This window comes from Polypterus senegalus, chromosome 6 (genome assembly GCF_016835505.1).
Source record: "Polypterus senegalus isolate Bchr_013 chromosome 6, ASM1683550v1, whole genome shotgun sequence".
Classification (NCBI taxonomy): domain Eukaryota; kingdom Metazoa; phylum Chordata; class Cladistia; order Polypteriformes; family Polypteridae; genus Polypterus; species Polypterus senegalus.
In genome coordinates, this window is record NC_053159.1 from 152,436,345 (window position 1) to 152,451,782 (window position 15,438).

Consider the following 15,438-nt stretch of genomic DNA (forward strand, 5'->3'; position numbering starts at 1 on the left):
GTAGGCATTTAGTTCCAGAGCAGAAGAGTATGGTGCATAAACCAGACCCAGCAAAGATATGTTTGCCTCCTTTCCATATAAAACTTCAATTGATTTAAAAAAATAAATAAATAAAGTGATGGACAAGGATGTTGCAAGAATTTTGATATTTCTCTCAGAGGATATTTCTACAAATAACTGATGTTAGGATTAGGTAAGGAATTAATTTTGGGCCACAAGTCAGACATGTAATAGGGAACAAGTAATCTGCTCGTGGGGCCTGGGATAATCATGAAATGCATTCAAGGATGTTGTTGAGAATTTTCTTGGTAGCTAAAGAGCACCAACCTTTGTCTAGCTGGTTGACAGTATGCTTCAAGCATACAAAACCATGAAGTGCAGCATGTCACTAAAGATTAATTTCTTGCACTTACAATACACTTGGACTTTTTCACTGCTCGCTTTGGTGCAGTCTGAGATGAACATGGTGAAAGTTATTACCAGGAAATGTCATTGGTGGGAAGTGTTAGCATTGCAAGTGGAATCTATCAGTACTTGACCACTGTTGTCAGACACTGAAACTAGAAGTATGAGATATAAATGAAATTCAGCAGCAAAACATGCGTTAGTTCAGTTCAATTAGTGCAGTGTGTTCACAACATTAAGCAATTAAACAGTCTAAATTTAATTAAAGTAAATTACATGTTTATCCAAATTAACACATGATAGAGTAAATCTGAAGTTGTAGTTGTGATCTTAAAGCTCTCTATCATAACCGTTGTACTATTTTCAAGAAGAAACCTTTGAAAAAGTTTGTTGACTACTGTAATCTGAAACTGTATTTTCATATGCAGCTTTAAAAAGTTACTGACATATTTTGCATTTAGACGTATCATTATACTTGAGCAGAGTTTGCATTTGGTTGCTTTTGTAGAAAATGTTTGTAAAGAAAGCAAAACTGTATTCCTAAAATTCTTATTTTTCACATTAGTTTTCAGTCATGAATTATTTTAACGCATTATGCTTAAGAAATATGAGTCTTATTATGAGTACACAAATAAAATAATTTTAAGAGTTATTTTAAATCTTATTTGGGCTATCAAGACCTTACTTTGTTTGTTTAAGTTTTCATATATCATCACCCCTCATTTATACTGTTTTACTAAAAGCATTGAAGTAGGTTAAGAAATATAAGACCTGACTGAGAATTTTTTTTTCATTCATTCCAGTGTTGACACATCAAAGCCTCAAAAGATCAAACAAAGTTGACTGTTTAAATTCATAATCTTAGAAGAAAGACACAGGCCACCAGTTGTTGACAGCTGGCATACTACTTTTCATATTTCATTATTACTTGCAGTTTTAGGGTTATATGAAGTTACCAGAGGCAACTATTAGAAAGAAACCACTATTTTAAGATTATAGCTGTGGTTGCAATTGTGATTAAGTATTCATTCTGGGATAGCATAGATAATTAAGAGAAATAATAAAGTACCAGAACTAGTTTATAGGCATAAAAATTGTATAGATAAGATATTGTTATGATGTTTACTGTACCTATACATTTTATTTTGACTCCATTATTAATGTTTTTTCCTTTAATTACATGTTTGAAAACAAAAAATGTTGCCAATACTGTTTATGTAATAAATTGTTTTATGAAGTTCTAAAATCTAATAATGAATATGCTGTCATAGAGTTCATACATGGCTATGGGTAGTGCATAATATACATGGAAAAATAATACTTTGATCTGCCTTATTCTAGGAGTATTGTTAGCGAACACCAAGATTTTCATCATAGCGACCCTTTTTGGCTTGTTATCAACAGGGTCCAATTTAGTTTTAGGCTCTAGAAAAGAAAAAAAAACATTTTTGTCTTGAAAATACTGAATACAGTATATATTTAAAAGTGCTGAAATGCTTGATAAGCCAGATACATGATTTAAAGTAGTACCACTTACAATAAACATTTTGTGATAATGATTAGAGATGATTTTTGTTTGTGTTTATAAATTTTAGCATTAACCACAGAAAAATGTACAGATATGGTGGAGCTTCTGAATGTAAACAGACTGGATGTGTGAATCCAGAAGTGGGGAGTGGGAGTAATCATGCTTAGTGGTAATGGTCAACAGTAATTGCATTGTTGAGCTGAGTGTGCATATAACTGCAGAATATGTGGATAACATATGAGTTGAACGTGATGCTCTTGTACTTCTCAAGATAATTTTTAGTAAAATCTAATTGACCATCTCATCATGTAAATGCAGCCCTAGGATCTGGTGACTTTTTTTTTCCAAAGTCATTGTCATTAGCCTCTTACATCTATGTTTTGTTTTTTTAGCAGTTTTTTGGTGTTATTGCTGGAAACTGCACACATTTAGCTACTGACTTAGAAATTTGGCATTTTTTAACGTAACTAAACTTGTAGTTGATTAAATTTTTTTGACCTCTATTTTTTGTAGAGATTTGAAAAGTTTCCTGTGGTAAATGAGTAAGGCGGTATACATTGTATTATACATGTAATATTTTGGTTACCTTGCCCAGCCATGATATGTTGATTTTAGAAAAGGAACAGAAATGTAGAACCTTAGAAAGGGTTTTATGGTTTTTGGTTGAGCAATATATTACAACATGTTGTGTTTTTTTTGTTTTTTTTTTTTTTTTGTAATAAGAACAAATTTCATGTTTACATTTCTTTCATTTCACTAGTAACCTTTTGATACATGTCTTATTAATTTTGCAATTTCAATAGTGTTACATTTTGCCTTCTGTAGAGGTAGTATGTTTCTTTATTTGCATACATTTTAAATAAAATAGAAATTCACAGTGCTTATAATAGTATTCAACTTTGTTTTTATTTGATTTGTAAATATTGTAATTTTGTGATCAGACACTAAGTTGTAAGTTATACATTTTTGTTGATGTACTGTTTTAAAGGTTTTGCATTTACACTTTAATAAAATGTGTTTCTTCACTCAAGTCTATTTTGTAAATGTTATAAAGTACACATCTGTCTTGGATGCATAAGCACATTGCTAATATTGGGCAATATCTTTCTTAAGCAATTTTTTTTTTGATTTTCTGGGGTTGTTAAAGAGAGCACATGAGTGACATTATTCTCTTTGGTACTAAAAATCTGTTCACGTTGTTTGTGCTTGAGTTCATTAGCAGCTCTGTTACCAGGAGATTTCTCACCTCACTTTCCTACCTTCTTTATCTTGCCTCCAATAAATCTGAATACCAATAGTCTAATGAACTTAAAATGTTATTTTCCAACAACGACAACAACAACATTTATCTATATAGCACATTTTCATACAAATTATGTAGCTCAAAGTGTTTTACAAGATGAAGAAAGTAAGGTCTGATGGCCAGGACGATAGAAAAAAAAAATCTGGCCAAAAAAAACAATAAAATCTGCAGGGGTTCCGAAGCCACTGGGCGCATATTAGGTTGCTTTTGCTGTGGCTTGTGAACTTGTTTATCACATTACTACCCTACGTTTTCTTTTTTAATCTTTTCTGCTTCAGCTCTCTCTGGGTTTAAGGGGGTCAGTTGTAAGTTTCCCTCCTCCTTTAATTTTCTCTGAAGAGTAGCAACATGGGGGTCACAAAACAACTCTCAAATGACCTGAAGAAAAAGATTGTTCACCATCATGGTTTAGGGGAAGGATACAGAAAGCTGTCCCAGAGATTTAAGCTGTCTGTTTCCACAGTTAGGAACATATTGAGGAAATGGAAGATACCAGGCTCAGTTCAAGTTAAGGCTCGAAGTGGCAGACCAAGAAAGATTTCGGATAGACAGAAGCGACGAATGGTGAGAACAGTCAGAGTCAACCCACAGACCAGCACCAAAGACCTACAACATCATCTTGCAGCAGATGGAGTCACTGTGCATCGTTCAACCATTCGGCGCACTTTATACAAGGAGATGCTGTATGCGAGAGTGATGCAGAGGAAGCCTTTTCTCCGCCCACAGCACAAACAGAGCCGCTTGAGGTATGCTCAAGCACATTTGGACAAGTCAGCTTCATTTTGGAATAAGGTGCTGTGGACTGATGAAACTAAATTTGAGTTATTTGGGCATAACAAGGGGCGTTATGCATGGAGGAAAAAGAACACAGCATTCCAAGAAAAACACCTGCTACCTACAGTAAAATATGGTGGTGGTTCCATCATGCTGTGGGGCTGTGTGACCAGTGCAGGGACTGGGAATCTTGTCAAAGTTGAGAGACGCATGGATTCCACTCAGTATCAGCAGATTCTGGAGACCAATGTCCAGGAATAAGTGACAAAGCTGAAGCTGCGCCGGGGCTGGATCTTTCAACAAGACAACGACCCGAAACACTGCTCAAAATCCACTAAGGCATTCATGCAGAGGAACAAGTACAACGTTCTGGAATGGCCATCTCAGTCCCCAGACCTGAATATAATTGAAACTCTGTGGTGTGAGTTAAAGAGAGGTGTCCATGCTCGGAAGCCATCAAACCTGAATGAACTAGAGATGTTTTGTAAAGAGGAATGGTCCAAAATACCTTCAGCCACAATCCAGACTCTCATTGGAACCTACAGGAAGCGTTTAGAGGCTGTAATTTCTGCAAAAGGCGGATCTACTAAATATTGATTTCATTTCTTTTTTGTGGTGCCCAAATTTATGCACCTGCCTGATTTTGTTTGAACAATTATTGCACACTTTCTGTAAATCCAATAAACTTCATTTCACTTCTCAAATATCACTGTGTGTGTCTCCTATATGATATATTTAACTGACATTTTTTATCGTAACAACCAACGATTTATACAGGAAAATAATGACTATTAACAAGGTTGCCCAAACTTTTGCATCCCACTGTAAGTGCAAGAGATTTAGAGTTTAAATAAATGCCTAGCAGTTTTATGGTTTGTTTTAAAATGTTATAGTCCCAAACTGTTTAAAGTTCAGGCCTTGGATGCCCCCTTTTTATTCAGTGTTAGCTTACGCAGTTCAGATTTTGTCTTGTATTAAATAATTGCAGTCTAAGTTCCTATTTTTATATATTGTTCATTTTTACTTTCATGTATACAAACTATAGAGAAGATATTGTAATCATCCAAAAATTCGATGTTGATATTTTGATGAATCTCAATGTTTTAAGCCTTCTTGACTTTTTTCATTTGCAAAGTTTAGGGGAAGTATTGCAATCCTTCAAAAATTAAAAAAAAAATTTGATGAATCTCAACGTTGTAGACCTTCTTGAGTCCTAAAATGCCATTTTTGGAATTGTGTGTGTGTGTGAATGTGAAAACTTGAATATGCTTTAACTTCAGCCAACCAAATTTGTCATACAAGTATTAGATACAAAACGTAGCTTTCTATCAATTTTTGGGGTATTTCCGCTAACTGGAAGTGGTAGTTTACCTTTTATTCATGCAGCTGCAGAGTCCTATTTATTCAACTTTTACTTTTATAATAATTGTTCAGTATATTATTAGTTTGATTTGACTTGTGGTTGATGGTCATTTAATGTAAATAATATAAAAATATAATCATTGTCCTGCAGTTTACTCCACAAATATCCATCCACATTTCTTAGTATACGAAAAAGTCTAGGGGAGACCACTTCCGATTTTTTACTTTAGTATTGTGAGTCTGAATATTCATTCTTCATATGGCTTGTTTTTGTGGCCGTACATAATGTAGATGAAATGTGCCCATTCTGTAGCATGCAAAGTAGTGTATCATTTTCTTATACTCTTCTAATGATCAGATAATAGACATTCTGCTTACAGAACTACGGTATATTCGGTAAACAACTCGCATAGTTATTGTAAATGCAGTGATGCATAAGTACAACTCTTGTCATCCCTGGTAAATTTTCCCTAGAAAAAATCATTTCTAAATGAAAAAAAATGAAATAAATAAAGAAAGAAGCCAATGACACATCCACAGGGTGTTTATTGTTATGTTTCTTCACTTGAAAGTTTGCTTTGTGAAACACAACCAAATTAATTGAATATTGGAATAAAGCAGCTAATCATCTCCTGATCTGGCTCAAAGCTACAGTACTGTGTAAAATTCCTTTAATTGTTCAGTTGATACTGGCATATAGTATATGAAATGGCAGCTAAACTTCCCATCCAAAGGCATGCAAATCTAACAGATGGTGTGTTTTTTTTTTTTTTTTTTATATATAAAAAGACTGACCATCTACTAGCATTGATGGGACGAGAGACAGAAATAATGAATAGGAAAAATAGAAAATAACTAGTAGAGCTTTCCACAGCAGAGCACAATATGCAAAAACATGCTGAAATTTAAATGTGCAAATTATGAGCTGCTGTAAATTGACACAGTTCAGAATTCAGTGTAATTGTTTACATAATTCTGATTCTTTATTATAAGTGTTTACCAAATTTCTTGGATTTTTAACATTCCTAGCAGAAACAGGTGTTTTGGATAGATAGATATGTTAAAAGTATGCTGCAATATGTAAAGTTAAAATACTGTGTTAAAAATGAATGTAATCACACAGGTTGAAAATACATATGTATGATTTTGAATTGGAACTCCCCTTGTGTTATTGATAGTCTGAAAGAAGAAACCACTTTGCACTGTATTATGCCCTGTCTTGTGTTCAGTACTTTTAATATGTTAGTTTCTAAATGTTTGTCGTATAATAGTACGCAAGAGTTATATTTCTTGTTTTTATTACTGATTCCTTCCATTTCAGTAGACAATAAATCAGACCAAACAGTTGCTTATGGGTAAAAGAATATCAACTATGGTTTTATATCTCAATAAATTACCATTATTCCACCCCAACCCTGATTACAGACAGTCCCTAAGTTACGTACGAGATAGGGACTGTAGGTTTGTTCTTAAGTTGAATTTGTATGTAAGTCAGAACAGGTACATTATTTTAATAAATGCTATTTTTGACCAACTGTAACCAAGTGCTCTGCCAGTGACTGATGGAGTTTCACCCCCTCCTGACCTTTTTATTATTTCCACTTTATTTTCCATGGTGTTGGCTTTTCTCTTCTTTACTGTATCACCGGCACTTGCATCAGATTTGTGTTTCAGAGACATTGTTGAAGGGTGAAGACAAAAGGTTAAGATGAGCTCTTCTGCACAGCACTGTACACGCTATCACAGCTGGAAGGCATCAGTCGTCAACACGTCTGGTGTACTGAACGAGGGACCACTTCCTGCTATATATGTAACAGTACAAGCAGGCTTTCTATTGAGAATGAATGGGGGCAGCAAGGGGCGGTTCTCCACCAGCCCACCTCACAGTCACCTCCACTTGCATGCAGTATGCTGCCTGCAGCATCAGCCCACCGAGAGCAAACGGGGTGCGGCCAAAGGCAGGTAATGAATCGCCAACCACCTCCCCCATTCAACAGACAGCCACCCGAGGCACACTACAATGCTGCCCCCCGCCTCCCCATTCACCCTCAATGACCTCCGTTCAAGCACAACCGGGTCACCGCTTGCAGCATCACCAGCCGCCCACCGAGAACGAACGGTGCAGCCGTTCAAAGGAAACTGTAAGGCTGTGTGGTGGGCAGGCAGTGAAACGCCCCCCTCTGCCCCATCCAGCCTCCGTCTAGTCAGGAGCAGTAGCTGTGGTGGCGTGGTGGGCGGGCATTGAACAGCCCCCCTTCACCCCATCAAGCCTCCGTCTTGCACACGAGTGCTTGCCATGCACTCAGCCGCCCACTGAGAATGAATGGAGTACGGCCCCCACTGCCCCATTCATCAACCGGAACCGCCCGAGGGTAACTACACTGCGTGAGCAGCAAAACCTTCCCCCTCCAGTCTCCGTTCAGCCACCGCTTGCAGCATCCCCAGGCTGGAGATGACGGAGCATTAGTTACTGAGGAGCCTGTGTTGCGTCCCCCAGACAGATGAAGGAGCAGCTATGGCCCCGTTCGTATGTCGGATGTCCATAACTTGGGGAATACCTGTATTGTTATTTTAAGTCATTTAAATAAAGCCTTTTTTAAGTGGAAGTGATAAACAATTAAACAATTTTATTTCCAGCGTGTTTATTCTATCTAGATAGTAGTAAATTTAAATCTACCTTGTACTGATCGTTAAATGTATTCTGTGTTATTTGCTATATTTTTTGTTAGCTGTTGGAAATAACACATTTTTGTCTTGTTTTAAATGATATAGTATTAACAAGGAAAGCATTGTTGATGTAGAGGGAGTGGTGAGGAAGGTTGATCAGAAGATTGAAAGTTGCACCCAGCAAGATGTGGAGCTGCATATTGAAAAAGTAAGTGTTTAATCCTTTAAAAGTCTAGGGTAGAAATAGTAGTAAACTGTGCACCTAATATTACAATTATTTGTCTTTGAGAGCCTAAAAAAAGTTTTCTAAATTAACAAAAAAAAAAGGAATCGGTATTCTTTCTTGCATCATAATACAGATGGCAAATGCAAGGTCAAGCGTATTTACTTATTCAAAAGACTCAACATTTTAGCTTTTTAGCCTTTATTACATTTGTCCAATTTTTCTCTGCCTCTTTAATCTTTACCCCATCTTTTTTTTCATAAATACACATTGAAGCAGATTTATCACTAGATGTAAAGGCCCAAATCAAAATTAGTGAAGAAATCTGAGCTGATGTCAAGTGGTGTTTAAATTACATGGTTTAAATGTGGCTTGAGCATTTAAACATACAATCAGTTTATGTAGAATGTATGCAGCTACCCATGCATTTTGAACTAGTTAGGTGTAAGCACGGGTTCCTTCAATTTTTTCTGCTAATGTTATTCAGTTTTGTATATTATAAAAGCTAGGTTAATTTTCTAAACATGGTGAGTCAACACTGTTAACCATTAGGTTTCAATAGATGGATAGGTTAGCTTGTTGCCAATCATTTTACTACATAAGAAAATATTTGGAAAGTATGTTCTTATATAATTCATTAGTTGTTAAAGTTCTTTCATCATTGTGTGCTTGTAATGTGGTTTGATTAATGTAAGCATTAGTGTCTAATGACTAATGAAATTTAGAATCTGTTGCTCTTCACACTTTATTCTAGGGGAGTCCAAAAATGGAGAGAAATGATTACTGATAGTTTGCTGTATGGTTTTAAATGAGTTCATGTAAAGTTCAATGTATGACATGTTTGAAAGGAAACTTTTTTTCACAAATTTCTTTGGTTTCATGTTTATTAGATATTTGTGATCAGCTTGGCTGAACCACGTCTGCCCCTGCAGCTAGAGGATGCTGTCCGTCCTGAGGGTGCTGGTGATGAAGTAAGTTGTTTCATTTGCATGCTTAGCTATTTAAAAAAGGACATAAGCTTTCAACTCACTGCAAATCATAATGATTATTTTTACCTAGTCATTTGCCACCATTTCTACTGATAGCTCTTTCAAGTAAATAGTCATTTCTGTTTCTCACCCAAAGCACTCCAGTCTGCTTCTTTTTAATACACAACTTACTGCCTCATAACCAGATTATGTTTCTCTACGGTGATGTCCTCTTTACACTGGCACCCCATTAACGATAGGGTGGATTTTTTCATTTTAATGTTTGTTTTGATAGGTTGGCCCCCCTCATATACCTCTGATCTTCATTTTCCTCACTCCACCTCTAGGTCACTTAGGTCTTTGAACTGTGTCCTATAAGTTCAAGGATGATTGTTCCATTGTTGTAGATGGTGCAAGAATCTGGAATAGTTTGCTTTGTAATGTTAGATCTGCTCCTTATAGTTAATGTTTTCAAAATACATTTAAAAACTGATTTTTGTTAAATTGCTTTTTGGCTTTTGGTACTGTTGTAATTTTGTGTTATCTAATTTTACCTTTTATTATTTACTGGTTTATTGTATTTTTGGTAAATTACTTTTGTCCTGTATAGCACTTCAGAATAGTTGTTCCAAATGTACTATATAAAAAAGGCTTGATTTACTGTTAATCTGGTTTCTTCCATTTGATTTAACCATACATTCTCATGTTCTATATGGATATAGCAAAAATAAAAAAGGTAGATAAACTTTTCACTTTTGGGGGGAGCAGGAAAATTCTTTTTAATTAAGATCATGGACAGTTTTCAAAATATTTATTAGGTGGAGATGGTAGATTTCCATGCAGCACAATGGGGAACACTAAGTATTAAATAAAATATGTTCTGACTAAAGTGGTGGAGACATAACTGACTAAATGATGATTTCACTGAAACAAATTACTTGCTGCTGTTCATTTGTATTCTGAAATTTGCCATACACATTTGTAATGTTAAATTAGCATATTTCATCTTTTATATCCCACTTGTTTTGTGTTTAAAAATTCCACACCTTTTGGGGAAAAAAAATCTTAAAACATTTTTTTCTTTCACTGATGTATTAACTGGCTAGTATAATATCAAATCTAGCATAAGCTGTTTCTGCTTACTACGTGCAGCCACTGCTTAAATCTTCACATTTGTCATTACTTTCACTGTATCTGTATTAAGTATAGTGCAGATTTTAGAGCTAACTAGCCACTTTATAAAAAAAGTAATAGAATAAATTTGAAAATATTTGATATCTCTTGGCTTGCCCATGTACTTCATTGCCTTTCCTCTGTATCTTTGTGTGCCTCAACCTCTCTTGCTCGGTGCTCTATCTCTTCAGTGTGTACCCATAAAGCCTGCTTCTCAGACTCTGTCATTCAAGGTGTCTTGCTTGCCTTCTGTCTGCTTTCATTCTTTCCATCTTTCACTCTTCCTGGACACAGACACACAGACTTTAGTGTTTTATTATATAGTAGATAGATGCAAAAATTTACCTAATTTACATGGCTTTGTCTCTTTAAGGAAGGAAGAGCTACTGTGAACCAAGACACTCGACTGGATAACAGAGTTATTGATCTTAGGGTAAGCTGATCTCTCAGCACGTTTATGAATAAACTTTCTAGTCAATAGGGCAGCCACATTCAAGTGCTTTGAGCAGGGGAAAGGTGCTATAAAAGTATTATTATTGCTGTTTTTTGGTTTCAATACTCAGATATAATTTGAATATATTAAAATATAATTCAGAAGGCAAAAACTGACCATCATGTGTGTAAGATCTGGTGGCATGCTTTACTTTATGCCAATTTTAAAATAAAAAATCAGTGCAATTTAAATCATATTTCATGCAGAAATGTTTAATGAACAAATAGAATAATATTTTTAAAATAAAACATTGTCATCATTTTTTTCAGATTCCTAGGGTTAGACTGATCTCAAAAATAAGTGTTAGAAAGTGTTTCAAGAATTTTGGGGTTTTTAATTAGCATATTGTATATAGAATTATAAGGTTTTTGATTTGGATGTGTTGGTTTTTCCAGATACTGTAATGTGTAACTATTGTAATGTACAAAAATTTTGCATGTGTGTTATAGTTTATACATTTTAAGCATTTACAGACTGCCTTCTTGGTAACCATTGACAGCTTCACTGTTCTCCAACACATATATAGTTTTGATTAATCTTCTTTGTCTATTTCTGACCTTGGGATTTAGTATGCATTTTTTGAGACTGTTGATATGCTTAAGGTAGTTGCCTTTCTTATTTCACTCAATTCTGGTAATAGCCAATTATTAAAAGTAAAGCATGACATTTTCCAGCGTGATGGTAAGTTTTGTGAGATTGATTTGTGCTTCTCACTTCAGAGTTTGATAGACATTATATGTGTATTTTCTCTTTTACGTACTGTAGTCAGGAAAGTTAAAATGCCAGGGACAAGTACTTTTTCATGTAGCACAGAATACATTGTTGGAATTTTAAAATTCTCCCAGTCATTTTGGCTTGTGTAAAATATTGGGCTCTCTAAAATGTCATATGTGACCAGTAGTCTGCAGTGAAAAGAGTATAGTGCCACGTTTATAATTCCATATTTATAATTCATTTGTTGAATAATTGCCTTGTGCAAGAAGTAAATAGCAATACATATTTACTGGTAATTATAGACTGATAAAAAATAGAAACATGCATTTCAGTAAATGGTTGTTGTCAAAGACTGTGTGTGCTGCAGGATGAAAGGGCAAACTGCTAGAGGGTTTGTGTTTTTTTTTTCTTTTCAGGATTTTCACTGATTTGATACAGCTGTGTTTGTAAAAACAAAAGTAGCTTTGCAAGAAATGTGTGTAGTGAAAGTTTTGGTAACACCACTCAGGTTGTCATTGTGACTAAAAACCACAGCTCAATAAGGGAAGAAAGAGAACATAGAAGTAAATAAAGAACTGACGTAAATAGTCATGCACAAGTTTCCATGCTGTAATCTGTGTCTACCACCCAGCTGTAAACAGAAACTCATCTTGATAAGTAAACTTTGTTTCTTTGCTTTTGTTGTACTTGAAACATTGTGGCTAAAGGTGGTAAAAAAAAATTGTGTGTTTTCATGATAAAAAGTATTGCATTTGTTATGGAAATACTTTTTATTATATTCTGATATACTCTTAAGTTCACATCATGGCCATTTATTTATCTTGCCTTATGTCTTTTTTCCCCCCTTTAAATGTCTAGCTTACAAAGGTTTCGATATTGTAATTTAAGAAAATATTTGTAATAACATATTTTATACATATAACTATAAATAAAATAATGAATATAATTACATGTATTGTTTTTGATGAGATGTTATTTTCAAACTGTTTTTCATTTGAATTCCAGATGGCTTTCTCAGTGTAAAATTATGCTGCTATCCTAAATTGTAGAACTGCTGTATGACTGTGTGTGTGTGTGTGTGCGTGTGTGTGCATGCGTGTACAGTGTTTTAATTTTGTGAGTTCAGTCAAGCTTGATTAAAGATCAATATATATTTCATACCAGTTAGTCTGATTGAAGAGAGTATTTTTTTTTCCCATCATTGCTTCTATTAAATGAAGTAAGATGATTTTCTTATTATGGCTTTAATGTGTTACTGTGTCATATTGGAAACTACTGTAGAAAAAATGAAAAAGGCAGTACCTATGCCAAGTTTATAGATAACTGCTTAAAAAAACAGATAAAACCAGATCATCATATTTACTGCTATCATTTTGAGTAAAACTGGTTTTTTTTTTCATCAATCCAGAAACTAATGATGTAATTTCAGTCTTCATTTAAAGTAGACATGTGATTCTTTGACAGCCGGTTTACTGAATGTGATCTGGAAGAATGTATTATTTTTCAAAAAAATTCACACAGTGTTCAGGATTTCTTGTTTAAAAAAGAAAACGGGTCAGTAGGTATTTTTCAGGATTTGTGCAGACTTTAGCTATTTGATGAAATGAAGTTTTTTGAACTCCCGTACTTTGCAACAGGAATGGCTGAAGGATCTGTAGTTTCTTCCGGACTTTATAGGGATATATTTTAGGCATGAAGTGCTGATTGTGAGAAAGATTTCAACCTTATAAACAAAAAACAGTATTCATTTAAACACTAGGCAGTTCTGTAAGAATAACATTTGTTTAACATTAGCAAATTCTATAAAAGAAACGGCAGACAATTTTGTAAAATATATAAAAAAAATAAATATTATTCTTATTAATACTAAGATATGAATATACAATTCATGTTTTAAATTCTTCAAATCATGTTGTGGTTTTCTTTCTTTCTTTCTTTCTTTCTGGCAGACTTTAAATAGGTTTTTGATTAGAAAGTACATGTGTATGGGTTCATAAATTTTCACCAATGTCAGTAAACCACAGAGTTTCGATCTTAATATGTATTGACCTTCTATTTCAATTTGTTGCTACTTTATCATGTTTTTTTCCATCATTAATTCACATATAATTTGTGATATATTTGTATTCAAGTATGTTTCATTTTTTATTGTATTCCAACTTGAAAAGAATGAAGTTGTTTTTACTGGGAAATCCCATGAATTTCATCTTCCAACATCCTTTGATTGTAAAAAGTTACAAGTATAAAACATAAAACAACAATTCACACTTGCTCTTTGTTTTAGAATTGATATGTATGAGGAGCCAATTATGTTTATTTGCTTGCTTTTCTATAGACGACAACAAGTCAGGCTGTGTTTCGGTTGCAATCTGGAATATGCCACCTCTTCAGGGACACTCTCATAAAAAAAGGATTTGTGGAAATCCAGACTCCAAAAATCATTTCTGGTAATTTATGATACTTTTTTTAATCTTTTCTTCAAAAATGTGATCTTTGTACTTTTGTTTTTTGAACAGTTACATAACTATTGAATTTCTTTCTCACTGCAGGGCTTTAAAGTTTTCTAACAACATTCCAGATTTACAGTATAGGTCATTTAGATTAATAAAAACATTCAAACCCAATTGTGCCACTTTTATTAAAAAACTATCCTCTAAAAATGCAGCAAAGGACCTTTTTATTTTGGATATATTTTAGCATATTGTGTAATAGGATATTTGTAATTACTAATGATATGCAAGTAGGGTGGAGTGTTAATCTATCATCAGCAACCCACTTTGTATCAGTCTTCATAAGCATACTGTGATAATGATGCAAAAGTCTCCACTAGAGAATTAATTGATTAAGTTGTTTAAGGCTGGCAATGACACAAGTGTAGTACGACGAAGTGGTAAGGTTAAACGGCGGTGGGTTTGGGGGGGTGGTATGAAATGGTGGATAAAGGACAAGGCTTTATCACTTGTTTCTGAACTGGGTTCTAAGAAGTTACAGTATTGCATGAGTAATAAAAAGGTTCTCTTATGGCATGACTCAGATTGAATTATTATTACTCTCCAGTTTACATATCAGCATTGCCAAGAGAAATGGCCACAACCGCTGCGGCTGTATCTATACCAGGCCTTGTATGCATCCAAAAAATATGCATTGCCACATGTTTTAAAAGCTGTCAGAGAACCAAACTTTGCTTTCTCTTGAGGAAGTGACAACATCTTCAGTTTCATGAATCAGCAAACACTGACCTTGTGTAGTTCAATTGGCGTTTGAAGTGCAAATTAATGTGTATTAATAGAGCTATTAAAATTTAGCAAATGTAGTGAAAGAATATAAGACATATGCTTGAATTATATGGAAGTGAATAGGATGCAGTCCACAGTTACAGGTCATTACTAAAGTTGTGGTTAGTTCAATTCAGTGGCTAATTATGGATTTGTACACAACAAATACAACACTGATATCATTTATGTGAACCGCCATGAAAACAAGAAAACAGTTGCTGTTTTACAGAAATTTTGACATAATCTGTTAATGTTCACTTTACAAATTTGATTTCATAAAGGTAGCCTTAAAGCTAGGACTACTAGAAAAATGACAGAGAAGTTTGGCAAATTAAAGTTTTAGGGGTGTGCGACATTGAATTTTGAATCTACTCTATGTGTCCAATAAATATTATTTTCAGTTGGCGTCATTAACCAGGTAATGTGTCTTTAATGTGGATAGTGACATCCTATGACGGCCAGTATGATTTTACGTGGTGTACTGAGCTAGTAACATCACTTCAAGAGAGTCCCACTGAAACAACAAGCTAATTTAGAATGCAGACACTGGTAT

At 34.4% G+C, this 15,438-nt stretch overlaps 1 protein-coding gene across 1 annotated transcript in view; it reads left to right on the top strand.

Annotated features, from left to right (window-relative positions):
- Window positions 1-15,438, top strand: part of dars1 (aspartyl-tRNA synthetase 1) — a 62,553-nt gene that overhangs the window by 37,706 nt on the left and 9,409 nt on the right. The window contains exons 7-10 of the mRNA XM_039757383.1: window positions 8,145-8,247; window positions 9,153-9,233; window positions 10,777-10,836; window positions 13,946-14,057. Coding sequence (XP_039613317.1) covers window positions 8,145-8,247; window positions 9,153-9,233; window positions 10,777-10,836; window positions 13,946-14,057 — 356 coding nt within the window. The remainder of the gene's footprint in view (window positions 1-8,144; window positions 8,248-9,152; window positions 9,234-10,776; window positions 10,837-13,945; window positions 14,058-15,438) is intronic.